The following is a 26,934-nucleotide window of genomic DNA, read 5'->3' on the forward strand; positions in this document are numbered from 1 at the left end:
AAAGGTCATCGTCTGCTCAAGTCAATGAATTCATGCCTTGCTTAGTTTTTGCTCCTTTATGGGATAACTGTTTTTGTAATACTGTTTTAAAATGGCATAACTAGATGGAAAGATATTAGATATTTAATTAGGATGATTTATTAATGTGCATGAAATGAGGTCTATGTATATCAGGTACATGATTGAATAGTTAGGTGAGACTCAAATAGTTCATCTATTTAAAAATTTTGTCTGTGGTATAAAGATTAAGCAGTATGAACATTAGATAAAATGCTTAATAGCTGAATTAGGTGTTGATCTCGGGGATCCTAGATCGCTTTGAATATACATTTTCTTTTTTGACATCAGATCGCTTTGAATATATTTTTGTAATTAATTAGGAAAGTTAGCATCTATTTCACAGGTAAATTTTCTATCATCAAATATGTAAATAATTCTATTGACTAATGAATAAACTAAAAGAAACTATTATACTATTTATGTTTCCTCCAAAAAAACTATTTATGTTTCCTCCAAATTTATTACTAGGTTCAGGTTCAAATTCAAGTAATTCAGATAATATGATTAAATTTATAATTTATCAGTTAACCTTTGAGTTTTTGACCTGATATATATTATACTCCTTTCGTTTCAATATAGGTGATGTTTTAGAAAGAGTATTTTGTTTTAATTTACATGAAGTTTTGAGATTTTAAAGTTAACTTAACTTTATTGGAAACTATTCAACCAATTAAATTATACAGTCTTTTTATAATTGGTTAAATGATTTAAAAAATATATTTTTAAAAATAGTTTTTTAACAAAATATAACTTTTTTAATCTTTGTGCAATAAGACAAAACATCAAGTATTATGAAATGGAGGGAGTATATATGGAGTCAACCAAGAGTAAACTACTGGAATTAGAGGTGATTCTCATAAGTCACAAGTACATGCATTTCTAATGATAATTTTGGCAGATTATATATAATTCATGCAAAAATAATGGATAATGATAATGCCGGAATTTTAGAGTTAGACATCAAACTGCATGGAGAATAGAAATGATGTTGAAAGGGCACTTTTGGTATCACGTAATGAAGCATTCATTTCATTACTTCCTAATAAAATTTAAAAGGGAAAATATATAATTAGCAAGTTGCCACGCCTGAGCATTTTTTATTTGGTAGTAACTTGTTTTTCCGTTAATTCGATAAGTTCCCGCCCGACAAATTTCTGAACCAACGATCTAACAAACATACAAACATACAACACATTTGTAATTGAAGTAAAACCTGATAAACTAAAAAACCGGGTAATAAACTAATAATAATAACCATCCGATCGATTCAGATGCTTTTACCGATAAATTATTATTAATAAAATGCCTATAGTTGCAATGATATATTTGTGAATCTAGCACCATAGATTTACTGGATGAATAAGTTGACTTTAAGCATAATCTTACTTGATCCTGATTTCTTAACAATACTGTATATTGGACGACAAGCATACAATTTACTATGAATAATTAAATGGCGGCTGGTTAATGTGTAAGTCTGCAGTGATCAGGGTTGTATGCTTGTCGTCCAATATAATGAAACCATATACTAGCAAAAAAAAAAAAAAGAATCAGAAACCATACCACATTTTAACATAATTTATATAATTAAATTATCTGAAGCATGCAATGATGCAAAATAATAAACATAATCGAGCGTAAATTTCTCTATCAAATAAAATAACTATAATTGGTTAAAAATTGAATGCAGATATAAACTATAAAACTAACACACATATTAAGTTGCAATTCATTTAATATTATTCAAACTCGAGAAATAAATAAACATATATTATTGAAACTCGGATTAAAAATACCAAATAGTGGTGTTGGACGAGCGATTAGTTATGAATACCAACAATCTATCTTTCATTCTGTAACTATACTCATTTTCTCTTTTGGTGTCACTAACTATTCTGTGTTTCAACTTAATTTATTACGTTTTAGCAGTCTTGATCCCTCTCTGGTAATAATATACACATAAGGATATGACCAAGCTAGTTGTGGTCAAATGAATTGAGGGGTAAATGTTTAATGATTCTTGTTAAGGCAACAATATGGACTTACTTATGATTCGAACTTTAATGAGGTCTCTCTAAAGTTAGCCCCCAACAAAATCATCTTCAAATTAGCACACGATTTATCATTTCTCTTTCCAACCAAAAAGAACTTCCTGCTACATCCAATTATTCATTCTTTTCGTCATGTATGAAGTATTCAATTCGAAAATTTTCCATATGTTTGGGAAAAATATATCTGACTCAGGATGTTGTTCTTATCTTCTCTTAGATTTTGGAGCTTGAATACGTATGTTTCTCGTATTATACGGGCTTAAACTTCCATATTGAATAACATGTTTTTGGTCAAAACCATATTTAAAAAATACATAAGGTTTACGTGCATATATATTGAAATAAACAATTAATTTTAACCTTTGGCTGCATCTGTATGTGCATTAGCAATTGTTTGACACACAAGCCACTAAAATTGATGTTTCTTGCACACTTGTTCCACTGCCTTTCAAGATCTTTATAGTGTGTGTGTGTGTGTTTTAGTGTTTATACATATAGCTAGTCAGATTATATTATTTAATATGCGCCACGTAAAATGGGTCCTTTATTTTGGCATGATGAGTGATAGGTAACGTGTATTTGGAACCACTTACGAAGATACTAATACTTGTGCTAAGAATATTTTAGAAGGTTACGGTCGATAACGATTTTTTGAGTCTATCCAAGCCAAAAGGCGGAAGTACCATAGTTTAGTGGTTAAGATTTAAAGGGTTCTATAGCTAGATTTGAGTTTTCAATCTCAGACAACACAACTATTTATAGATTATAGGATGCAAACTTTAACAAAGTTTTTAGAGTGCGAATACTGTGGGAAGAATCGTTCAAAATCTAAAATTGAACACGGAGCAAATATCTAGATTTTTGAAGATATCTATAATTTGGTACATTTTATCTGGATAATCAACTCTCTGATCCACTCAGTAATTATCCAGATATTCAGTTTCAATCTTTGAAATACAAGCTATGCATCCAGGGATGGATCCACTTGAAGACCGGGGCGGACCCAGGATTAAATATCTGTGAGGTCAAAAAGAATTTAAAGTGACATTGGTGGGTTTCGAACCTGGGTTTTGGGGGTTCAGTCACTGAACTTTACCGACTCTGCTACTAAAATTTTGACAATTACTTATACAAAACCAGCACTTTATCGTATTTTTGCGGTGTCAAGTGACCCCACAAACTATAGTGTGGGTCCGCCCCTGCTTGAAGAGGCGGCGATTCAATTGACACCGGTAAAATAACAAAAACTATAATTTGTATGGTTATACCTCAATAAATTTCAGTTGGTGTGAATTTAACAATGAACCCCCAGACCACGGTTTGATTCTCCCCAAAGACACCTCTGACCCGAGTACCATCTTTTGCTGGATCCACCACTCTTCCAATTATCCCCAAAAGTTTTTGTACAAAGGTCAGAAACGCACAACCCATTACAAAAATTTCTCATTACAGAACACAGGAAAACAGAACAGAATCAGAAACGCATACTCATTAAATCTCTCACATACACACATAATATTCATAGATACATACACACATACATACATACATTCAAACACGTAGAAAGCAGACACAAACTCTCATCATCTTTCTCGTTTCATTATGCCTGCAATCATGATTTTTTGGTCTCTTTTCTTAAGAAAATCTCCAATGTACACCTCTATAATTTTTTCTAAAACAGAGATATCTATTATAGAGGTGAAAATGCTCTAATGTATGCTTTTATAATAGAATTCTTCTATTTTAGAGGAAAATATAGAGGAAATTTACTTTTTGCCTCTATATTTAGAGGTAAAAATATCGTATCTCTATATTTTCTCTTATAAATAGAGGAACTCTATTATAGAGGCATACATCGGAGCATTTTCACATATATAATAGAGTTTCTCTATTTGAGAGAAAAATATAGAGATAAAAATATAAGTGGGTTAGAGATGGTGTAACCCGCATGCTCCTCCTTCTCTATATCCTCCGGAATCTCTCCCTATAAATACCACTTGTCATCCACTGAACACCACTACCTCTCTCTTCTCTCTCTACACACACACATTCTCTCTGCTCTGTCCTAGCAACCCCCTCTGTTCTGTTATACTCACCCATCTTCTTCTGACCTTGCAATGGCAGTGTCCGGGTTCGAGGGATTCGAGAAAAGACTCGAACTTCGTTTCTCAACAACCAATAACAACCCAATGGGCCTCCGTCTAATCGACTTCGAATCACTAGACCAAGTCCTAAACGAAGTGCAGTGCACCGTGGTCTCCGCCGTAGCGAACCACAGCTTCGACGCTTACGTCCTCTCCGAGTCGAGCCTCTTCGTCTACCCAACCAAAATCATCATCAAAACATGCGGCACCACGCAACTCCTCAAATCAATCCGACCATTCATCCACCTCGCGCGTACCCTCAGCCTCACGCTACGCGCGTGTCGCTACTCGCGAGGGAGCTTCATATTCCCGAAAGCGCAGCCTTTCCCTTACACCAGCTTCAAAGACGAAGTGGTCATCGTCGAAGAAAGCCTCCCTAACTCCCTCCGTTACCGTAAAGCCTCCGTCATGACGCCGTCTAATAATAATAATAATCATTCACGTGCTTGGCACGTGTTCACAGCGAGCGCTGACGTGGCGCCCGACGAGCCGCTCGTTGTGGTTGAGGTCTGCATGACGGAGCTTGACCGAGTCAACGCTCGGAGCTTCTTCAGACGGAAAGGCGACGGTAAAAACAGCGACTCCGCCGGGAAAGAGATGACGCGGCTGAGCGGTATAGATATGATAAACGCAAACGCGTTTATATGCGATTTCGCGTTTGATCCTTGCGGCTACTCGATGAACGGAGTCGACGGAGACCGTTACTCGACCATCCACGTCACGCCTGAAGACGGTTTCAGCTACGCGAGCTTCGAGTGCGGTTTGTCTCTCTACAACGACGGCCACGGAGATATCTCGGAGGTGTTGACCCGCGCGATTGATGTTTTCCGGCCAGATTGCGTCTCAGTCGCCACCACTTACGGCGGCGAGGATTATAACCACGAGGTGACGAAGCGCGTGGAGCGCTTGTTGGCTAAGAAGCTCGGTCTTACGTGTCGGAGCAGACTTGTGGATGAGTTTCCTGGATCGGGAACGGTTGTTTTTCAGTCGTTCACTCCTCGCCGGAAATATTCTTCGCCGGAGGGAGGAGAACAGTAAAGAAAGGGTTTTAGGTTTTTAATTAGTTGAGAGGAGCAAGAAAAGGGGAGGTGATGACGTGGAAGGAGATGATTGGTGAATTTGGGTAAGGAAAGATATAAGTGGGATAGTTTACAAAAAAAAAAGATACAAGTGGGAACGTATGATCATGCACCCCACTTTGCACTTGTGGCAATGTCACGCCTAAGCATTTTTGAGGTTCAGTGTTGTAGAATTTTAGTGGGGGATGGTAAAAAATGTCTGCTCTTTTTTTCTCTTTTCTTTCTTATGTTTGTTTTTGAAATCTTTAAAAATTTAAAATTATCTTAAATATCTATATCCGTCTTTTGTTACACGGTTTAATTTGATGGGTGCAAATTAATTCATTCACTACCGTTCGAAGTATATTTGTCAAAATCAATATTTTAAAAAATAAAGTAGCACAAGTATGCATGCCTGTTAACCTAAGAACAAGAGAAATCAAAACCAAATAAGTTAATAGTACAAAAGATATCCCTCCAATATAGGATATAAGTTTTGCTTAACCAGCTTTCGTTGTGTTTTGTCAGAATCAGGTACATTCGATCGGAGTTAGCAAATTAACATACGTCTCAGTCCGGAGTTAGCATCACGATGATAGTATATATTACACGCCAGTTGCTGATGTTAACAAGTTCGGTCAAATTAGCTTTATGGCCTATAGCGTTGGTGTCATCTTCGCTTAAGAAGTAAAAATCCAGCAGAATTTTAAAACTCACCCATGGTTAGAACAACAAAAACCGACAACATCGATTCGAAGCCTTTTCACAAAAAAATAAATAGAAATAACATGGGTTCAGACCTAATAATGTGCATGTTTAAGTGCTTTAGACTATTATAAAAATCTCAAACAACGAAATACTCCTTCCGTTTCATATTAAGTGTCATTTTAGAAAAAAAATTTTGTTACAAAATAAATATCGTTTTCGGTTTTCAATGCAAAATTTATTAATTTTATTCTGTTATTTGTTTTCCTATTGGTTGAAATATGGTTAGGTGTATAGTTAATTGTATTTTTATATAGAAAACATGGAAAATTAATTATTTTCTTAATCCGTATGCACAAGTCTAAAACCACACTTAATATCAAATAGAGGGAGTATTTATATTCTCAAGTAATGCTTTTTGCTGTTGACCTTGGAAAAAGGAAATTAATATATGGTTAAAGTTAATAATCGCGCATGTAAACTCTTTATCCATCCCCAACATACTAAAATACAATTTGCACGTGACAATAATAGGCTTAAAAACCCAAATCTTATTATTATGTCCAGTAGCCAAACTTAAATTGTTTTGTTACTAATCAGTGGAATCCCTCCACTCTGAAACTTCACTTTTGTAAACAACTAGTCTCGAGAAATTATACCTCAGTGGCTGCAAACGTTTGTTAGAGCTCACAAGCTCTATTGGCAATGCCACTAAGCTTAGAGTCTGCAGACATGACAGTTGCTGGCTTCCCTCTTCTATCGGCAGTTTTATAAACATCAAGATATTGGGCATCCATGAATGCCGGGGTTTGAAAGGACTCAATGGTTACTCTAGTTTGGAAGTACTCAGAAGTTGCTGGATCGAGTTTGAAAGTCCACGATCTTAAGCTGTTGTACAATAGTCAATAGATGAAGCGCCAATATCAATCAGCACTTGGTCTTGTCTTTATAGATTGGATAAACCTCAAGGACTTCCCCAAAATGCAGCATTGTGGAGTTGGAGATCATTACGATCAGACTACAACGCTCACTACATTTTACCCGAGAAGGTTTAAAGCCTATTCCATTTGTATCAGGGTTTCTTGGGATGCAAGAATGTTGTCAGCTTTCTTGTAGAGATCTTCCAGCGCTCTAGGTTCTGTCGTTATCTGGTGATGTAAATGAGAAACCTTCAAAATCCTGATCTTCCTCGAGAGTCGAGACCAATTTATTTAAGTAATAGTTAAATTGACACAATCCTGGATTGCTTCACACGTCTTTGGAAGGTGCTTTTTCTGACAGAGTCCCGGATTGCATCAGGAAGATGCCTTTTCTAAATCTAAACAACCTGTTTTAGCTCCTACTATGCATATAATACAAAAAAATTATGTAAAAAATTGCATTTCTAAACTGTTTGTCTCGACATGAAAAGTCAAGATTTATCTATTTACGCGTCTTTACTCTTTTCCGATGCTATTTCTTCTTCCCATCTGAAAGCTTTGTGATCATTTTTCTTCGTGTTGTTATCCATGGCTTCTTCTTCATCTCTGTCTCGCAGTTGGTTGTATCACGCCTTCCTGAGCTTCCGTGGAGAAGACGGGCGCGAAGGCTTTCTTAGTCACGTTCTGAAAGAGCTCAAAAGCAAGGGAATCATACCTTTCATTGATCACGAGATCAAGCGAGGCGAATCCATCAGTCCCATGCTTCTAGGAGCGATCAGACAATCAAGGGTAGCCATCGTCTTGCTCTCCCGTAACTACGCCTCCTCAAGCTGGTGTTTGGATGAGTTAGTGGAGATCATGAAGTGCAGGGAAGAAAATCAACAAACAGTGATGACCATTTTCTACAAAGTGGATCCATCTGATGTTAGGAAACAGAAAGGAGATTTCGGGAACGCCTTCGATGAAACCTGTGTGGGAAAAACAGAAGAGGTGACGCAGGCATGGAGGAAAGCTTTGGAGGAAGTCGCGGGTATAGCTGGTTACCACTCTAGCAACAGGTTCGTTCAATTTTACTTCCATTTGCTTATTATGTGTACGTAATGACTGTTTTAATGAATAGCATATGTTTTTTTTTAGTGGCAACGAAGCTGATTTGATCAACAAAGTAGCCTCAGATGTCACGGCTGTGCTGGGTTTTACACCATCAAAGGACTTTGATGACTTTGTAGGCACAGAATATCAAGTCACAGAGATAAAATCTAAGTTGATCCTACAGTCGGAAGAAGTTAAGGTCATTGCGCTTGTGGGTCCTGCCGGGATTGGGAAGACGACCACCGCCAGAGTTTTATACAACCAACTCTCTCCATGTTTTCCATTCAACACTTTTTTGGAGAATATCAGAGGAAGTTATGAGAAGCCTTGTGGTAATGACTATCAGTTGAAGTTGCGTTTGCAGAAAAACTTGTTGTCTGAAATATTCAACCAAAAGGATATTGAGGTTCGTCACTTAGGAGTGGCTCAACAAATGCTGAGTGGCAAAAAAGTGTTGGTTGTTCTTGATGAAGTGGATAGCCGGTGGCAATTAGAGGAGATGGCAAACCAGCGTGGATGGGTTGGTCCGGGAAGTATTGTTATCATTACAACCGAAGATAAAAAACTTCTCAAGTCACTGGGACTCAGGACCAACCATATGTATGAGATGATATTTCCAGCTTCAACTTGGGCTCTGCAGATCTTCTGTCAATATGCTTTTGGTCAAAATTCTCCAGATTATGGTTTTGAAAGGCTTGCTTGGGAAGTTACCGGACTAGCTGGTAATCTTCCTCTAGGCTTGAAAGTCATGGGATCGTATCTACGAGGAATGTCCATGGACGAGTGGATAGAGGCACTACCAAGGCTCAGGTCTAGCCTTGACAGAGAAATTGAATCAACTCTATTATTTGGCTACGACGGTTTAAGTGATAATAAAGATAAAGCTCTTTTTCTGTATTTGGCTTGTTTCTTTTCTAAGTTCCCTTACCGCTTCAAGGTTGATCGCTTAAAGAGACTTCTTGAAAAATGCGGGTTGGATGTCAACCATGGGCTTCAAATCTTAGCTGATAAATCTCTTATATCTACATTCTTCGGATACGTAGATATGCATTGTTTACTGCAACGAACGGGTAGAGAAGTTGTCAAGAAACAGTCTCTGGAGGAGCCTGGAAAGGCACAGTTCTTGTGGGATACCACCGAAATTGCTGATGTACTTTATGAAAATCCTGTAAGTTTTTGTTCACGTGTGCAGTATGCTGTTTTCTTGTTTTTTTAAGCTGATATTTTTTTCTTTTTGATAAACTATTGTAGGGTACTGGAAAAGTCCTAGGCATATTTTTGGACACTTCAGAGGGAGGGGAAATCCAAATGAGTAAAAGCTGTTTCGATGGGATGAATAATCTCCAGTTTCTAAAAATCTCCCCTGATAACTTATGCATACCCGAAGGCCTCAACTGTCTTCCCTACAAACTCAGGTTGATACATTGGAACAACTGTCCATTGACATTTTGGCCTTCCAAGTTCTCTGCCAAGTTTCTTGTCGAACTTTAGCAAATTGGAGAAGCTTTGGGAGGGAATCCAAGTAAAATTATTCATCTTTTTTGTCTGTATTGTATTTGCGTGTAAAGCGCGATTATTCATTTCTCTAAAATTTATCTTTGTTTTTTTTTTGTATAGCCTCTCCCTTGCCTCAAGCTGATTGATTTGAGTAAATCTGAGTATCTGAAAGAGAATCCTGATCTATCAGAAGCAACGAGTCTCGAGGAATTAGACCTTTGTGGCTGCAAAAGTTTGTTAGAGCTCACAGTCAGCAAACTTAACGATTGCGTGCTCGTGATGGAATTCAGTGGTTGCTCGAGTTTGAAAGAACTCAAGCTGAGATATACTGCGATAGAGGAGATGCCATCATCAATCAGCACTTGGTCTTGTCTTTATAAATTGGATATGACAGGGTGTAGAAACCTGAAGGAGTTCCCAAATGTTTCTGACAGCATTAATGAGTTGGAGTTGTGCAATACAGGGATAGAGGAAGTTCCTTCATGGATCGGGAATCTGTTTCGTCTCCGTAAACTAATTATGTATGGATGCGGGAAGCTGAAAACTATATCTCCAAACATTTCTAAGTTGAAGAATCTTTATTTTCTTGGTCTGAGTTTTTGTATTATGTTGAAATTACTGATGATGGCTTATTTGAAGCAAGAATCGAATGGTCGCGTGACTTGATGCGCAGTTGGACATTACGATCAGACTTCTACGTTGACTACATTTTCCCGATATGTCTACCCGAGGAGGGGAGGCTCTTACATCTCCAATATCATTATGTTTCCTCGGCGGTAATGGTTTCATGACTATTCCAGTTTGCATAAGCTTGATGTCTCAGGATGCAGAGACCTCGTAGCACTTCCACAGCTTCCAGGTTCCCTTCTATCTCTAGATGCAGAAGATTGTGTATTTTTGAAGATAATTGACTCTTCTTTCCACAATCCAAAGATTTGCCTAAACTTTGCTTACTGCTTCAACCTGGATCAAAAAGCGAGAAAGCTCATCCAGACATCAGCTTGCAAACATGCGGTCTTACCGGGTCAAGAAGTGCCTGCACACTTCACTCACCGAGCTACTTCAGGTTCCTTAACGATCAGTTTGATTCCAAGACCTTTTCCTTCATCCTTTAGAGTCAAAAGGCAATATTAATCCCAAGGATTCCGTTTCCGTAGATGTTAATTTTTCATCCGTGGCTGTCACTTGTCGCGTCAGGGGTAAACAGAATGGCCTCACAGTCGGGCGTGGATCAACCCAGCTCCAAATGCTAGCTCTATATGGACGTAGAGAGCATTTGTATATATTTGAAGAATCTTTCTCTCTAAACCAGGATTGCCCTGAAGCCGAAGAAACCACTTTCAGCGAGCTTAGTTTTGTGTTCAGAGTCCATGATAAACCCTGGAAGGTCAAAGGCTGCGGTGTACGACTTTTGGAGGAGGACCCTCATTGTATTCTTGACGAAAAAGAAAATGAAGACGAAGAATGTATGGGCATAAACATAGAGGCAAACAATGAAAATGCAAGTGGTGAGCATGATGAAGATGATGATGATGAGGAGGATGATGATGATGATAATGACGATAAAGGTTGTGATGATGTTGAAGGTGCTGAGGATGAAGATGATAGTGTCGGTGAGGATGATGATGTTAACGAGGATGGTGATGATGATAATGACGAAGACGATGATGATGATGGAGGTAACTGTGACAGTGATGAAGATGAGAGTGGTGATGATGAGGAAGGTGCTGAGGATGAAGAGTATGAAGTTGGTGATGGTCATAATGATGACGTTGAGGAGGATATAGAGGATGATGTCAATGATAATGACGCTGGCTTTTCTGATGCAATAATCGACATAAACATAAAGGCACGCAATAAAACTGAGGAGGAAGAAGAATCTGGACGTGATGAGAATGCAGAGGCGAGGACAAGGAAACGAATGAGGTTAAGCCCTGTGTAGGTATTGGAAGTTTTGCTAGTGATGGTATTGGTGCTCGAATTGCCCAAATAGCTTAAATGTATCCTGTATGCTCTCGCATGCCATCATGAGCGAACCTGTAGGCTGTAGTCATAGCTTCTGGGCAGGTTTGATTTACTTCCCTTTCTTTGCTCGTTTCTAGTTATTTTTATATTAGAAAGTATGTAACGTTCCATATATTCAATTGTTATGAGTGCTATTTGTGTATGTGTGCATGCACCTTCTTTAAAAAGTTCAGTCATTGAAAACAGAATCATGGTTGACATTGCTAAGAAACTCAGAGATTGTGTATGTTTGTACGCTTATTGATTATGTGCTTCTATGCAGAGATATTTCAAAGGAGCATCGATAGAGATGTAGGATTGCGCAGTGGCAGAGCCACATAAGAAATATATTTAATAATTAAATTAATATAATAAAATTTATATTATAAACTATTAATTAGAAAACATTATTAATTAGAATAGTGAATAAAAATATAATAAACAATTTTTTTTATAACTAATGATAGATTTTATAAACAATTTACCGAGTCACCTCATTTCTTGTACCCTGCGATTTTAACCTGCAAAAAACACTAGCCTCCATTTTTGTCTCCTGTTTTTTCATTGTTTTCAACATGTTCTTGCCTATTTCTTTCTAATGTTGGTACATCTAACTAAATTACATTGATTTTTAACACAAATCGAAACAAAACAAGAGAATTTCGAGATCCTGATTTTATCTTTGATTATGGTCGATTTGACACTGTGGTTGGCTGTTCCACGTACACTCGCCGGCCAAGCGGCTGAGTTAACCGAGTTTTTGAACAGGGAAAATAACTATGTTAAAAAGGATTCAAATGAGAGAAATAAAACAGAGAATTTCCTCTCAAAATAACCAAGCTTTTGTGAAATGCAAATATCATTGCTATTTTAGGTCTGCCAAATAACATTGTTCACATCACAAAACACAAACCTCAACAACTAAAGAGACAGAGCCAGGTTGACCTAATAAACTGGACCGAGTTTTAATGGATCGAGCACCTGGACATAGTCTTCATATGGAGTTTAACTCGAAATGCCCCTCCCTCTCCATTAGAAATGCTCAATTCACCCTGTAATAAAAAAGAATATATTTTTTATTTTTTTTAAAATATAAAATCGGGTAAAACGTGGTTAAAGACGTTAGGGACCTTAATGAAACCAACTTATTACCAACCCGACCTGCTCTACCCGACCCAACCAAACTGAACTGGATCCTATTCTCTAAACGAAGCGTTTTGTCTCTCTCCCTCTCCACCTAAATCTAAATCCCGTCTCGTTCCTCTCCGGCTTCTCTCTTGCGATTGCGACGAAACCCTAGCCTCCGTGCGTTGTGGCTTTCTTCGTCGTCTTCCTTCGTCTAAATCAAGAATCCATTAATCTCTCCGTAGACGTCCTCTCTCCCTCTTATTTCTCGGGTCTCAACTCTCTAGAATCGAGAACCGCTTCGTAGAATCGAGAACCGCTTCGTTTCTTCTTCTTTCTCCGACGAAATTCTAGTCTCCATCTTCGTTCCTTTCGTAAGTGAGTAGTTTCCTCTGAGTATTGCATTGTTGAGATGTAATAATTGATGTTTGCTATGCGGTTTGCATTTGGAGTAATTGACGGTGACTTGTGTTCTTAACAGCGTTTCTAACTTCTTGTACAGGAAATGAAGGGCCGAAAAAGAAAGAATCCATCTACTACGTGCGTTGGAGTCTCCAGTAGAACTAGAGCTAGAAAGGCGGTCTCAGCTGGGAATGAGCCGGCAAGAGAAACGACTGTAGTTTCTCTCTCTGTTGATTCAGAAAGTGATGACATGTCTGATGTATCATCTAAGGTAGTTTTTGCACTCGTTTCATTGTCAGTGTGAAAGTATACTAGTTTCAGTAGTAACAAATGACTAATACATATATATTATGACTGCAGGCAAGGCAACCACCACAGCCCCTTGAATTATACTTCAAGAGCACAGAGTTCACGAAGACTTGCAAGATTCAAACCAAGTGCTTTGTGAAGAATACAGTGGACGTGATTAAGAAGCTTAAGGAGGAGGTTAAATGGTTCACAACCCATCCTCAATTTCGTCACTTCTTCCACATGCCTGATGAACAATACCTGAAGCTCCAAGGAATGTGGATGTTACTCTTGCGCACCATTTCGACTGAAGAAGAAGATGTTGCATGGTTTAGTCTGAATGGTGTTCCCATCCGCTATTCTATGAGGGAGCATGCCCTCATCTCGGGCTTAGACTGCCATGAGTATCCAAGGAAATATTTGAAGCTCGGGAGTACGAAGTTTGTGGATTATTACTTCGGTGGACTAAAGAAGATCACCATAACAGATGTGGAGCAGAAGCTGTTGTCTATGAAGACGCCATGCAATGATAGATTGAAGATGGCTGTCTTGTTCTTCCTTGGTCGGGTTATCAGAGGACAGGCAAAGGATTCCGGACCAGTAGATCCGTTCATCTTAAGGATCGTGGAAGATTTGGATGTTTGCAGAACATTTCCATGGGGTCGTTTGACATTTGAAGATGCAATAAAGAACATTAAGCATATGATGGAGCTTCTGAAGGGTGAAGTGCACCCGGCATGCGGCTTTCCTGGATTCATAATTCCATTAGAGGTAAAGCATACAATCTAGTCAAATATGAGTTGTTTTATAACCGTAAATCTGACAGCGCTACAATATTTGTGTAGATTTTGGCTTTTGAGTGTATTCCTAAGCTGGGGAAAACATTTCGACTATCTGCAGACACACCTTCTGAAGATTGTCCTAGGATGTGCAAGAGCCGCTTTACAAAGAGTAGCATGAAGGGCTATCCTTTGGAAGATATATATGCTGCACTTGGACACACAAAGGTATATGTATATATACTTTGTAGTAGAAACTAGAAGAATATAATAAAATTTAAACTGATTTTCCTTTTCATTTTGCATTACCCATGTTATATAATTCATATTAATGAAATTACACCGAAGAAATCATCAAAACGGGCTCAAAACGTACATAAAATATACCCTAAAACCAATAAATACAGTTTACAAAATCCTTTTAAATCTCTTAAAATTTGCATTCAACCTTTCTTTTGTTACACTAGCCGATATATACACTTATTTTTATAAGTATTCCAGCAAAAATTTAATCAAAAACGGACATAAATTAAACCCGAAATTCATATACACAGTTTTTAAATTCATTTTTTCTCTTTCAAATTTTCATCAATTCTTACTTTTTTAGGTTACCCATGGTTTACACAAACATTTAAAAGATATTTCACACAAAATTTCATGAAAAACGGACAAGAATTACCTGATGTTAAAGCTTCAAAATCGCCAATGAAGGATGAGGAAGAAGAGCTCTTCACGCTGACAGAGGAGAGAGGAGAGGAAACATGAAGACATGTGGGCCAAGGTAAATCTGATTGGTTAAGGTTGTTTGTGGACCCCATTTGGTTGTTGTGTTTGGTTGAGTGTATTTAATTGAAAAATTAAATGAATTAATGAGGTGGAGAAGAAATATATTAAAGAAAGAAAGGCTAGTATAGGGAATTCAAAGACAAAGGGGTAATGGGAAAAGAGAAGGGACAAGAAGAATGAATTTTTTTCCATAAGGGCATTTGGAGTTAGTCTCCTCTTCATATCAATCTTCTGGTCGTCGAGCTCTCGGGCGCCCAAGTTGCTGGGCTGTGCTTTTGGGCCGAGCTCGTTATTCGACATGCCTTGTCGAAAGATGCAATCACTCTCCACCAAAAACGAATGATCGTTAGAAAACTAGTTCAGAAAGCCTTATATAATAAGCAACTTATCAATGCTTCCTAATCACAAATGTACATGTGGCTTTTCTTTATCTCTGTCATTTCTTCCTTCTCCTTGCATTGCATTCCTTCTAAGCTTGAACGTCTTTGGAACGAATCACAAACACCAAAGGTTATCAACACTATCCGGACCCATAGAAGAAGAAGCTTTGACACAGATAAGTGGTCAGCATGTAGATTTGTGTCTGTTTCTAATGACTTCAGGTCCACTAACCTTTGTCGGCTTGTCTGGAAATGAATTGTGTCACGTGGCATTAACCCACCAACGTGGGAGCTGTCACATCCACCCACATAAACAATGGCTTCCTTCTGAAAATGTCGGAAAATGGTAGTAATTTTTTTTCACTTTCATTTTGACTTTAATTAGAAAGTTGAGATTGGAGAATACATTAGTCTGTTACTCTAAATTTAGGTTTTAGATATTGATCAAATTATTGAGAATATTCTCTGGGAATTTTCTATTTAGAAAAGAAAAAAAATATAATTTTCATTTCATCTAAAATTAAGAAAGAAGAGGCGGATTTTCAGTTATAACAAAAGAGAAGATGAGGTGTAATAAAAGAGAACCAATGATCATGTCTTCCGTTACTTTCTCTCTTCTCTTTCCTTAATCTCATTTTCTGTCTCCAATTCCATGGAAGGCGTTCGAGACTCCTCAGAAACTCTTGCTTCCACGACAACGTCTTCTCCGTCTCCCTCCGAGTAATTTCCTTTCTTTATCTCCTTTGACAAAATATATAGAGACATATGTTTTTAATGTTGCTCGGAGAAAAAAGATTTGCAAACCATTGTATGTGTACCTTGTCTTGCAAGTCATCTGAAAATAATGTAACTTAAATTTGTTTTTTTTTGATGTGAACACGTGATCTTGCAGCGATGTAAACGTTGAGAATCGTGGAAAACAATTAACTCCTCTCTCAACAAGAAGATCTCGAGCTGGCTTCTCTGATTCTTTCTCTTCTCATGGTAAAATTATTAAAAAAATTCATTTACTTTTTTGAGATTATTCTTGACTAAACAATTTCATGAAAATCTTACCATCATTCTATCCAGATGAAGAGCAAATAGCAACCTTCTGCGCAAACAAATCAGAATCAGACGATGATTTACTAAGGAACATAGAATCTGAAACATTATCATCTTCCGTGTTGAGCACGTCAGACACATCATCATCAGAAGCTAATCATCATCCCCACCATCGCCGTCATCATCATTCGCATGTAGGACCTACCAACGGTCACTGGAGAGTTTTCCACCGTCTACTCAAGAAAGGATCATCAGCGATGCCATTCAATACATTCTCACATCTCAAAGGAGTCCCTAAACTAACCAGACGCAAGAGCAAACGCATAAAAGACAACATGGTCCCTGTTCTACCTGCTGCTGCTCTTGACACTGATGACTTGTTCCTTTTCAAACCTTCCTGGAAAAACTATTCCCTCCAAGACATTCAAACCGCTACAAATGGCTATAGCCCTGGTTAGAAAATCTTACTTCTAAAATCTTTTTTTTTAAAGAATCTTTGCTACATTTTGTATGTTATTTTGTTGAAGAATCTTTGTTACATTTTGTATGTTATTTTGTTACTTCTGAGAATCTTTGTGACATTTTGTTTATATATGCAATAATGTGACATGAATATTGTGGATATTATGGCAGAGAATCTGATCGGAGAAGGTGGATATGCGGAGGTATATAAAGGAGAGATGGCAGATGGGCAAATAGTAGCTGTAAAGAAACTGACTAGAGGGTCTGCTGAAGAGATGACGATGGATTATTTATCAGAACTAGGGATCATAGTTCATGTAGATCATCCAAACATTGCTAAGCTTATTGGATATTGTGTTGAAGGAGGGATGCATCTTGTTCTTGAGCTATCTCCTAATGGAAGCCTCGCTTCTTTGCTATACGGTGAACAACTTCTTCATTATTTGATGTTTTCAAAGCAATCTTGTCTGACATTCATTTAATGATTCAAAGAACTAACTAAGATTTTTATAATACTTTTGTAGAGGCAAAAGATAAACTGAGTTGGAGCATAAGATACAAAGTGGCGATGGGAACAGCTGAGGGACTGTACTATCTCCATGAAGGTTGTCAAAGAAGGATCATTCATAAAGACATCAAAGCTTCTAACATCCTTCTCACTGAGAACTTTGAGGCTCAGGTAATGATTATTAAGATAAAGATAAGATATAGTCTTACGAACTTATGATTATGAAACAATAATGAACTCAAACCGTATCCTTATTTTCTTTATTAGATATCTGATTTTGGGCTAGCGAAATGGCTACCAGACCAATGGACTCACCATACTGTATCCAAAGTGGAAGGAACATTCGGGTTTGGAATCTCTCATTGATGTAGATCATATATACATGGATTCACTTATCTCTTGTACTTTATAAATCTCACGTATAATCTCTTATGTGTTTCATACATCAGTTACCTTCCGCCAGAGTTCTTCATGCACGGGATTGTAGACGAGAAAACAGATGTATATGCTTTTGGTGTACTGCTTCTTGAGCTCATTACTGGTAAACAAGCCATCGACAGCGCACAACATAGCGTTGTCATGTGGGTATGTGATGTGTAACCCTCCCTTAAACCCTATAGCTAGATATAGCCCTTATCTCATAAGTACTTGACATGGATCTTGGTTTTTCAGAACCAATGTGAGTAGATTGTTAGACCGTCTGTAATGATAGTATGTTAAGTCTCATACATTTCCACAAACCAAAAAATTGTTATAAAATGGTGTTTCGAAAAGTTGAGAACATTTGGATTTTAAGTTTCTATTTTAAAATTTTAAGTAGATTTTTCATCTTTTGTAATACTTATCTAATATTATAATAATTTTGGATTTTTAAAAATATGAGAGACTTACATGAGATTTCTTATTAATAATCCATTTCTTTGTGAAAAGTACTAACATGGACTATCTATGTTTTTGTAGGCCAAGCCATTGATCAAAGAGAACAAGATCAAAGAACTTGTTGATCCGATTTTAGGAGATGACTATGACTTAGAAGAGTTGGACCGTCTTGTCTCCATAGCGTCCTTGTGTATACACCAAACCTCCATGAACCGGCCTCACATGAGCCAGGCACGCATAACAAAAACATTCACACTTTTCTTTAGCAAAAGTGATTAATATGATCACATATATATAATGACTTATGATACACATACACAGGTTGTGGAGATTCTGAAGGGAGACAAGTGCAGCTTAGATAAGCTAAAAGAAGGAGAAAACTCAAAACTGCAGAGGACATACTCAGAAGAACTATTGGATAACGAAGAATACAACTCAACAAAATATTTGAACGATATTAATCGACACATGGAGACTGTTCTCGGAACATCTAACGACTCTTGAAACATCTTTACTTGTTAAGTTACAAAGAGAATGATTTCACTTACTGCATATGTATATTTGATCATGCATGATGTTGGTGTTCTTCCATATTTGACTAATTGTTTGTTAAATGTTATTCTATTTGTTCTATATGTTAATTACTAAAATATATAATCTCAAATTTGAAAAAATGTTCAATACAAAAAATCAAATACAACACTAGTACAAAGATGGTCATTTCACAGAAAAGACAAGGCATAATTACATTATCTGAAATTGAATGGAGCTGGACCGGGCATACGCAAGATCCGGTACGGTACAATTAGGTTCGGTACGGTACAACAACATTCTAAAAACCTGACAGGCAAAAACTGTTTTGTCGTTATTACAAGAGCATAAATAAACTACGACATCGATGTCTTCCGTCTTCTCTTTCCTCGTACCGACCCGCGTGCATTCTAGATCTAATCAACTACGATGTCGATGTCTCACAATGTATTGTTATTGTTCTTAGCTATCTTCTTCTTCTCCGTCTTCCTTCAATCTTCCACTAGCGCCATTGTTAATCCCTCCAAAGTCAAGCAGGTCTCATCGAAACCCAGGTGTGGGAAAGTTTGAACCTTTCAATGTTAAAACTCGATGAATCGGAGAATTATATGGTTTCTCGTTGTTTCAGGGCGTTTGTGTATGAAGGGTTCCTCACGGAATTGGAATGTGATCATATCGTTTCGCTTGTGAGTTTCTCTTCTTCATTTCATCTTAGCTTTGAGCTTAATTTGTAAATATAAATTTCGATATGTTCGGTGAAAAGGCAAAAGCGAGCCTCAAGAGATCTGCTGTAGCTGATAATGATAGTGGAGAGAGCAAGCTCAGCGAGGTTCGAACCAGCTCTGGCACCTTTATCCCCAAAGCAAAGGTTCGATCTTTCTCCCTCTCTCTTTGCTTCCCTTCCTTGATTCTTACTTGTCTTTATGTGAAGTTTTTTCTTTTCTCTTTGTTTGATCACAGGATCCCATTGTTGCCGGTATAGAAGACAAGATCTCCACTTGGACATTTTTTCCTAAAGGTACTAACTAAGACTTGAAATCTCATATTCTTGACAAGATGAATTCATTTGGTTTCTGTTTGTGACAGAGAACGGAGAAGACATTCAGGTACTGAGGTACGAGCACGGTCAAAAATACGATGCTCACTTCGACTACTTCCATGACAAAGTCAACATTGTCCGTGGTGGACACCGCATAGCAACGGTTCTCATGTATCTATCTAATGTCACAAGAGGTGGAGAAACCGTCTTCCCCAATGCAGAGGTCAGATGAAGTTCTTGTATTGGTTCATTTGTTCCTCTCTTACATAAACATCTGTTTTTGTTTTAATAGATACCTTCTCGTCGAGTACTATCTGAGAACCAAGAAGACCTTTCTGATTGTGCCAAGAAAGGAATCGCCGGTAAGAAACCAAAAACAAAACAAAACAAGACTTTGGTTTGTGTGTGTGTTTTATTGTTTTTTTGTTTTTTGTTTATCAGTGAAACCAAGGAAAGGGGATGCTTTGTTGTTCTTCAACCTCCGCCCTGACGCAATCCCTGACCCGTTGAGCCTTCACGGTGGATGTCCTGTAATCGAAGGAGAGAAATGGTCAGCGACCAAGTGGATCCACGTGGACTCATTTGACAGGATTGTGGCGCCCGGTGGAAACTGCACGGATATGAACGAGAGCTGTGAGAGATGGGCGGTGCTTGGGGAATGCACGAAGAACCCAGAGTATATGGTTGGTTCTGCTGAGCTTCCTGGCTATTGCAGGCGTAGCTGTAAGGCTTGTTAGACTTTGTTTCTCCTACCCTCTTCTAAAACTCTGTGTTGATGTCTCTTGTAGAGTTGTTATCGTTGGTGAACTTATTCTAACTGGAATATGCATAACTACAACAGTTACCTCGAGAGAATAGTATGTAAACACATATACTTAGGCCATGCATCTAGATATAAATATTTGTTCATTTGGACACAATTGCATCAGCTCTAAATGCTGAATCTGGAAACAAAATGCACAACATAAAAAAAATTGATATTTGAGATGAAACAAAAGTACAGTTTGGATGTAGCATTTGCATCTCAAAATCTAAAAGTTTTAAATATCTTTCAATATAAATAGAAAAACAACTAGTTTATATTAATTATTAATATTAGATATTTTCTTTACAAAAATCTTGAAATTGAGTTTTCTTTTAAAACTGCAAAATCATGTTTTTTCTGTTAAAATTGCTAAATAATATTTTTCCGCAAAATTTCTAAGAGAATAATATGTAAGCACATATACTTACTCACAGATCCTTTATTGGTTATGTGATCCATTTCTTCCTTCTAAGCGTTCTGCTAGGCGGTGTGGTCCGTTTCTTTCTTCTTAGTGTTCTGCTAGGTGATGTGATCCATTTCTTTCTTTGTTCTTCAAAGCTTCCTATGACTGCAGATTGTCTCTTGTCATTGAGCTTTGAAGCGAAACTCTCATAGCAGCCTCTTGAATCGATGCTTTCTAGAATCTGTACTCGTCTTCCATGCAGTTTATCGATCAGTATTTGACCGTCTTTCGATTCAGACCCTTCTGCGATCACTTTAACTTGCTCATCTCGTAGTTTTGGCTTCAACACTGCATGGTCTCCTCCCAAGAACAATGCTCCAACAATCTCTCCTAAGAACATCCCCTGGAACAACAGTTAAAAGGGTTTGTTTAAAAACCAGACAAGATCATCTTTATTAGGAAGCGGAAAACTAAAAGGCTTTTCAACCACATGCTTGTAGCTCATGTGATCCTGATGGAGAGCATGTAGTCTGTCGAGCAACCGGTGCACAAACTGAGATTCAGGTGTTTGAACCGTAGAGTTGAGACTGTTGAGCATCATGTGGAAAGAAGTCAAGTTGCGTTGGGTGGCTAGAGGGATGAGTGTGATGTTTAGACCGGATTCGAGAACAGCCTTAGCTGCTAAAGGATCAAGAAACATATTGAACTCGGCGTATGCATTCGAAGTAACCGTGAATATGTTCCCTTTGTCTGATTTGTTAATGTTTATATGTCCTCCCACTATGTAAACTCCCTGCACTTTACATAAAAAGCTCCCTTAACTAAAGAACTTATATTAAAAAATCAGAGAAAGAAACAGAAGATTATTACCTTGATAAGTGAGGTTGAGTTTTTATCTGATGAGATGATCTTGGCTAAGCTAGTCAATGGTCCATTGGTTAGTACAGTGATCTTAGACTCTTCATTAACAGATTTGGTCAGATATTTCCAAACTTCGAGTGCCAGAGGTTGTCTAAGTTCAGGACTATCAGTGTTCCTCGGAGCTCCATGTGCCACTGAGGTCTCTGCAATGTATCTGAGAAACAACACTGTTAGTAGAAAATATATAGAGACCTTCGTCACCTAATGTATATCATATAACAACGTAGACTACTGCACTTAGCATATAGTTGTTACAATGTTATTACAAAATAATAATAATAATAAAAAAATTTAGCAAAAAAAAAAACATAGACTACTGCATATAGTTTATTACAGTGCATATTTAAGTACCTACGAGCGCTTCTTGGGAGGTCACGAGCAAGGCCATAGAGAGTGTCGGAATCAAGAAAACCTCCACAGCCTTGAGGAATGGCCTTGGCGTACAAGCAATCTCCAACGGATGGAGATGTTGGGTCAGACTGGTTCAGTGCTAGCAAGTATCCTAGACCTACTGGTATGTCGTCACGTCCCATCATATGTAGCAGATCGTAGACCACATCTATTGTCGCTGCGTTAGCCCAGCCGGTAGGGCTGACAATAATTGCCTGTAAATTTCACAAGTGATGAGAGAGTTACTTGTGTAAGAAGAAATCGTTTTTAACCCCTACAAAACATACTTTCAAATCTATAATCTCCACAGGAACTTTGAGGAGATAGAAGAGAGTGAGGAAATCTCCTGCGCTCATGTCCATATCAAAAATAACAGGCTTGCCGAGCTGTGTAGTGCTAAGGTCTGGTGTGAATCGTTCTTCTCTATAGTATGGAAACTGAGTTGATAAGTTAAACCTCCCTGCTTCTTCAGGTCTATTCAAAACCTGTTCATGATATAAGTTATGTTCTGACACAAACCATTTATCACATATTTAAAAGTAGAATAAAAGACTAACATCCAAGATATCGACGTAGAACTCTCTATCCAGTTCACTTTTATAGTTCTTCTTGTTGAGTTTAGCTCGTGTCGCGACAAGGACTTGAACTGAATCAGGTCCGGTGGTCTCTTTTGTGTAACCATCCTAATGTAAGCATAATAAAAGAGAGCTTAAGTGCATTGTTTACTCTGAAATTGCAAGATTATTATAAGGAAAACACATGGACCTTGCAGTTTCCTTTGTCTCTTCTCTGCATGCAGATTGGATCGTTCAAACCACTCTGGACATGACCACTGTGAACTCCTCCAAGGGTTAGGTTAAACTTTGGAGTTATTTGTTTGTCAAAAAATGGATTTGAGGCGTCGGTTAATCCATATGGTTCGTTTGAAGTAACAATGGTTATGTTCATGTACTCCATTTCCGCGAAAACATTCTCACCATTGTTGTTGTTATTATTATTACCAGCGTTTTTCATGATGGAAACTGCAACACCAGCCATGAAAGAATCCCACATGCAGTAGCTCTGAAAATTAATCAAATTAATCAACTTCATAAATATTGAGGAAACGTTTCCTCATGTGGAAAGATTACTCTACAAGTTACTTCATCTCAGCTGTCACATTAAACGCAAATATTTTGTAAAAGATCGCTAAAACTTGCGAGTCGAAACTATGGATTCTATTCTTTGTCTTGTACCATTAATATAACCTCAAGATAACTGACAACTCAGTTAATAGCTTCATAGAAATAGTTCACCTAAGTTATAGTACATAAAATGCAACACTAGTATGCTAAAAACAACTAATCTGAGCTAAGCCAAGTCATAAGGTAATTATTGATTTTTTGCACTCCAAGTGGATACATATGAAACTAGGTAGGTGTTAATATTACCGAGTAGAAGACTTCGGGTGACCAAGTGTCTCTGATGATTTCCAGAGACTTGAAAATGTATTGAGCTTCAAATGTTCTTTGATTCTTTTCAAATGTCTCAAAAAACTTCTTGTTGGTGGGTATTGTATTGGTTGCATCTAGAGGAACCAGAGTTATCGGAATACCTGAATGAAATACCTAAATTGGACACAAAACATGACATAAACACATTATAAATACAAAAACACATCACTGTGATACAAACCTGGTAAGCAGCAAAAGGATCAGCGAAGATGTTGAATTCAGCGTAAGGATTACTTGTGAAATCTGTGAACAAGTTTCCACAGAATCCGGTAGGGTTTGGACACCGTACACTACCACCCATAATGTATATGTGTTGTATGTTATGTTTGAGGTGAGGGTTTGACATAACGAAGAGAGCGAGATTGGTGTGAGATCCCATCAAGAAGATGCTTATTGGACCTTCAAGAACTTTGTTGGCGATCACTTTTTGTGCTGTTGATTGCTGGAGAGGAGTGTATCTTCTGTTTCCCTATTTTCCCATAATATTCAAGAATATAATGAGTTGTATTTCAACAAGAAAATTGTGGGTGACCTAGCTGATTCACCTAGATAATATTAAGACAATAAAATACCTGAGGAAGAAAATGTTTACGAAATCCATAATTGGAGTCCATGTCTAGTAAGCCTTTACGACCTTTTGGGATGGTTTGTCTGTATCTACATCCTCCTGCTGTTGCCATCCCCTGAAATAAAAAATGAAAATTTATATAAAAAACTTTACCTTAAGCAAAAGTTTTTAAAGCTTGTAGTAGGTTTATTAAGAAATTGTAAAAAAAAAAAAACGATACATTTTAAATTGTAATAATAATATACATTATAAAAATTGTAGGTTTCTAAGTTACAAGAAAAAATATTCATTTTATTCATCTTTTTGATTATTTATTGCAATCTATCTGAAAAGTTTTTTTTTTTTGTAACAATCTATCTGAAAAGTTTATTATATTCTTTTTCTACACTATTTTCTCATCATTTTTACTTTATTTCATAAATTTTCATCCCTACTCGGTTTATATTGTTACTCTGGTGATCGCCAGAAACAAACTTTTTAAGGTTTAAATTCACTAGGCAAATTATTTAGGAACATTTTATTTTTTATTTTTTTGAAACACTTTTAGGAACATGTTCAAAATCATAAACTGATGCATAACTAATTATATGTTAAAAACTGAGGGAAAGAAGAAGAACCTGATCGATGATGGGAAGATAACCACCAACGTCGGGAAGAATAGTTCCATCGTCAAGAATCACACCTTCACCTCCAACACCAACGGCAATATCATCACGACCCATCATGTGCAATAAATCGTACACTTGATTCACTCCATGTCCAGCGTTTGTCCAAGCATTTGCACTCAATGTAATCCCCTGTTTCAGAAAACAGAAAATCAACTAAAGAAAGTTAAGAGTAGAGCGTACATGAAGTGCAATGTGCTTAGGCTCACGACTAGATCGAATTCTGATTTGTTGAGCTTCAAGAGGTACAAGAGAGCGATGATATCGTCTGTGTCGACATCTGTGTCCACTAGAATACGGTGTGGGCTAGACCCAACACAGGGGAAGTTATGACCCAAGAGTCCTAGAATAGTGATGACTAGAACGAGCAAGAACCAGAACATCTTGCAATTAAGACTCAACATCAAGAAGAAGAATAAATTCAAGAGAATTTTGTTTCTTGTTTGCAATTTAAAAAGAAAGATCAAGATCTGTAACTACTTCAGATATGGACATAAATCTTAGAAGGTTAAGAGAATAATATCTTCATTTTTTATTTTATAAAAATGTTGAAGTTTAAATGGGAAGTTTGAGGGGAAAAAAAGAAACAAATGCATGGAGTATAAAATAACATTCACATTGGTGGAGTTTTTCATATTTAATACTTCAATATAATTTAGTTTTTGACTAAATTTTAATGTTTAAACAACAAGAAACTATTTACTCCCTCTGTTTCATAATAAGTGTCATTCTAGCTTTTTTTTCTTGTTACCCAAAAAGTGCCACTTTACAATTTCAATGCAAATTACACTTACTTTCAGCTGAAAATTAATTGCAAACTGCATTGGTTTTATAAATAATTTTATTTATCTCAAATACTATTGGTCAAAAAGATGTAATTAATAACAACTTATATATATTTCCGCTATTTTCTTAGTCTGTGTGAAAAGTGTCAAAGTGACACTTATTCAGAAAGGAAGGAGTATAAATCAACATAGGTGTCATATTTATATCTTAAAGTATTTAGTTTGAGAAACTATAAAATATCTCCCAAGAATTTGGATAATCCAAAAAAAAACCCGGTGACATAAATGCCCATCCATTTCATTATCATGCATTTACGGAGTATAAGATTCTATAAAACGAGAATGTGATAACATTATCCTTCCTATCAAAATGCACCAGATAATAAGAACAATGATGTTTTATTGATAAAAAGCTTCAAAACACTCGTCTTTATTCTATCGTTAGCGGGAACCACATACCTTAAGTACCAAACCAAAAACACCAAAACATATACCAAAGTGATAATGACATTTTGATGACTAATCCATCACTAAATTAGAAATTTGAGCATTATTTCCTTTTCATTTGGATTTTACCACAAAAAAATGAAAGGTGAATGATTCATTGCATGTTAGCACACGTATATCTTTGAGTCTTTCCTGCTAAAGTAATTGAATGCCATGTTTAAGATTTAGCACACGTATATTAGGAAGCTTTATCAATCAAATGAGTCCAAAGAGTAACCAGGAAGCATATACATTCAATAAAATCTTTGAGTGGTTATAGGTATTTTTGTGTTGCTCTCTCAACTTGGAGGTGTGTTCCATTTCTTCCATTGTTCTTCAAAGCGCAGATTGGTTCATATCATCGAGTCTAGAAGCAAAACTCTCAAAGCAGCCTCTCAAATCTACTCTTTCGAGTATCTCGATTTGTTTTCAACCCAGTTTATCGATCAGTATCTGACCATAGCTTGAAGCAGAACAAATGTATATAAGACTAAATTACGATTATGATTTGTCCAAGAATCTTTTTTAGACCAAAAACAAACATTACACAGTCAGCTACAGCAAACCCCATTATATATAACACTATTCTATGAGGAAAAATAAGATCACTGAGCAGACCATTTCCTGTTATTACAGTTGAAGCACCACCACCAGTCTTTAAGAA

General features: G+C 37.1%; 6 protein-coding genes and 1 pseudogene across 6 annotated transcripts; 5 read left to right on the forward strand and 2 right to left on the reverse strand.

Annotated features, from left to right (window-relative positions):
* Nucleotides 1–4,072: 4,072 nt before the first annotated feature.
* Nucleotides 4,073–5,617, forward strand: LOC106319831 (S-adenosylmethionine decarboxylase proenzyme 4-like). Its single transcript, XM_013758222.1, has one exon. The coding sequence runs from the start codon at nt 4,229–4,231 to the stop codon at nt 5,291–5,293; it is 1,065 nt and encodes a 354-aa protein (XP_013613676.1). The 5' UTR covers nt 4,073–4,228; the 3' UTR covers nt 5,294–5,617.
* Nucleotides 5,618–7,510: 1,893 nt separating this feature from the next.
* LOC106319834 lies at nt 7,511–11,694 on the forward strand (annotated as a pseudogene).
* Nucleotides 11,695–12,537: 843 nt separating this feature from the next.
* LOC106319826 (uncharacterized protein At3g43530-like) lies at nt 12,538–14,386 on the forward strand. Its single transcript, XM_013758215.1, has 3 exons — nt 12,538–13,329; nt 13,419–14,117; nt 14,192–14,386. The coding sequence occupies exons 1-3, from the start codon at nt 13,162–13,164 to the stop codon at nt 14,384–14,386; spliced, it is 1,062 nt and encodes a 353-aa protein (XP_013613669.1). The 5' UTR covers nt 12,538–13,161.
* A 1,541-nt stretch (nt 14,387–15,927) lies between these two features.
* On the forward strand, nt 15,928–18,817 carry LOC106319833 (receptor-like cytosolic serine/threonine-protein kinase RBK2). The gene is made up of 9 exons (XM_013758225.1): nt 15,928–16,011; nt 16,184–16,275; nt 16,363–16,788; nt 16,969–17,220; nt 17,322–17,476; nt 17,573–17,652; nt 17,755–17,890; nt 18,266–18,415; nt 18,506–18,817. Exons 1-9 carry the CDS (start codon nt 15,944–15,946, stop codon nt 18,686–18,688), a joined length of 1,542 nt encoding a protein of 513 aa, XP_013613679.1. The 5' UTR covers nt 15,928–15,943; the 3' UTR covers nt 18,689–18,817.
* A 250-nt stretch (nt 18,818–19,067) lies between these two features.
* Nucleotides 19,068–20,626, forward strand: LOC106319830 (probable prolyl 4-hydroxylase 4). Its single transcript, XM_013758221.1, has 7 exons — nt 19,068–19,269; nt 19,344–19,401; nt 19,479–19,583; nt 19,676–19,733; nt 19,802–19,977; nt 20,047–20,116; nt 20,196–20,626. Exons 1-7 carry the CDS (start codon nt 19,145–19,147, stop codon nt 20,489–20,491), a joined length of 888 nt encoding a protein of 295 aa, XP_013613675.1. The 5' UTR covers nt 19,068–19,144; the 3' UTR covers nt 20,492–20,626.
* A 379-nt stretch (nt 20,627–21,005) lies between these two features.
* Nucleotides 21,006–24,406, reverse strand: LOC106319827. The gene is made up of 10 exons (XM_013758216.1): nt 24,339–24,406; nt 23,948–24,235; nt 23,704–23,880; nt 23,039–23,335; nt 22,831–22,956; nt 22,561–22,758; nt 22,235–22,488; nt 21,833–22,037; nt 21,450–21,755; nt 21,006–21,365 (listed from the first exon to the last, which is right to left on the reverse strand). Exons 1-10 carry the CDS (start codon nt 24,378–24,380, stop codon nt 21,006–21,008), a joined length of 2,253 nt encoding a protein of 750 aa, XP_013613670.1. The 5' UTR covers nt 24,381–24,406.
* A 518-nt stretch (nt 24,407–24,924) lies between these two features.
* Nucleotides 24,925–25,382, reverse strand: LOC106319828. Its single transcript, XM_013758219.1, has 2 exons — nt 25,209–25,382; nt 24,925–25,131 (listed from the first exon to the last, which is right to left on the reverse strand). The coding sequence occupies exons 1-2, from the start codon at nt 25,380–25,382 to the stop codon at nt 24,925–24,927; spliced, it is 381 nt and encodes a 126-aa protein (XP_013613673.1).
* Nucleotides 25,383–26,934: the final 1,552 nt, after the last annotated feature.

The sequence above is a fragment of the Brassica oleracea genome, unplaced genomic scaffold (assembly GCF_000695525.1).
Source record: "Brassica oleracea var. oleracea cultivar TO1000 unplaced genomic scaffold, BOL UnpScaffold00629, whole genome shotgun sequence".
NCBI lineage: Eukaryota > Viridiplantae > Streptophyta > Magnoliopsida > Brassicales > Brassicaceae > Brassica > Brassica oleracea.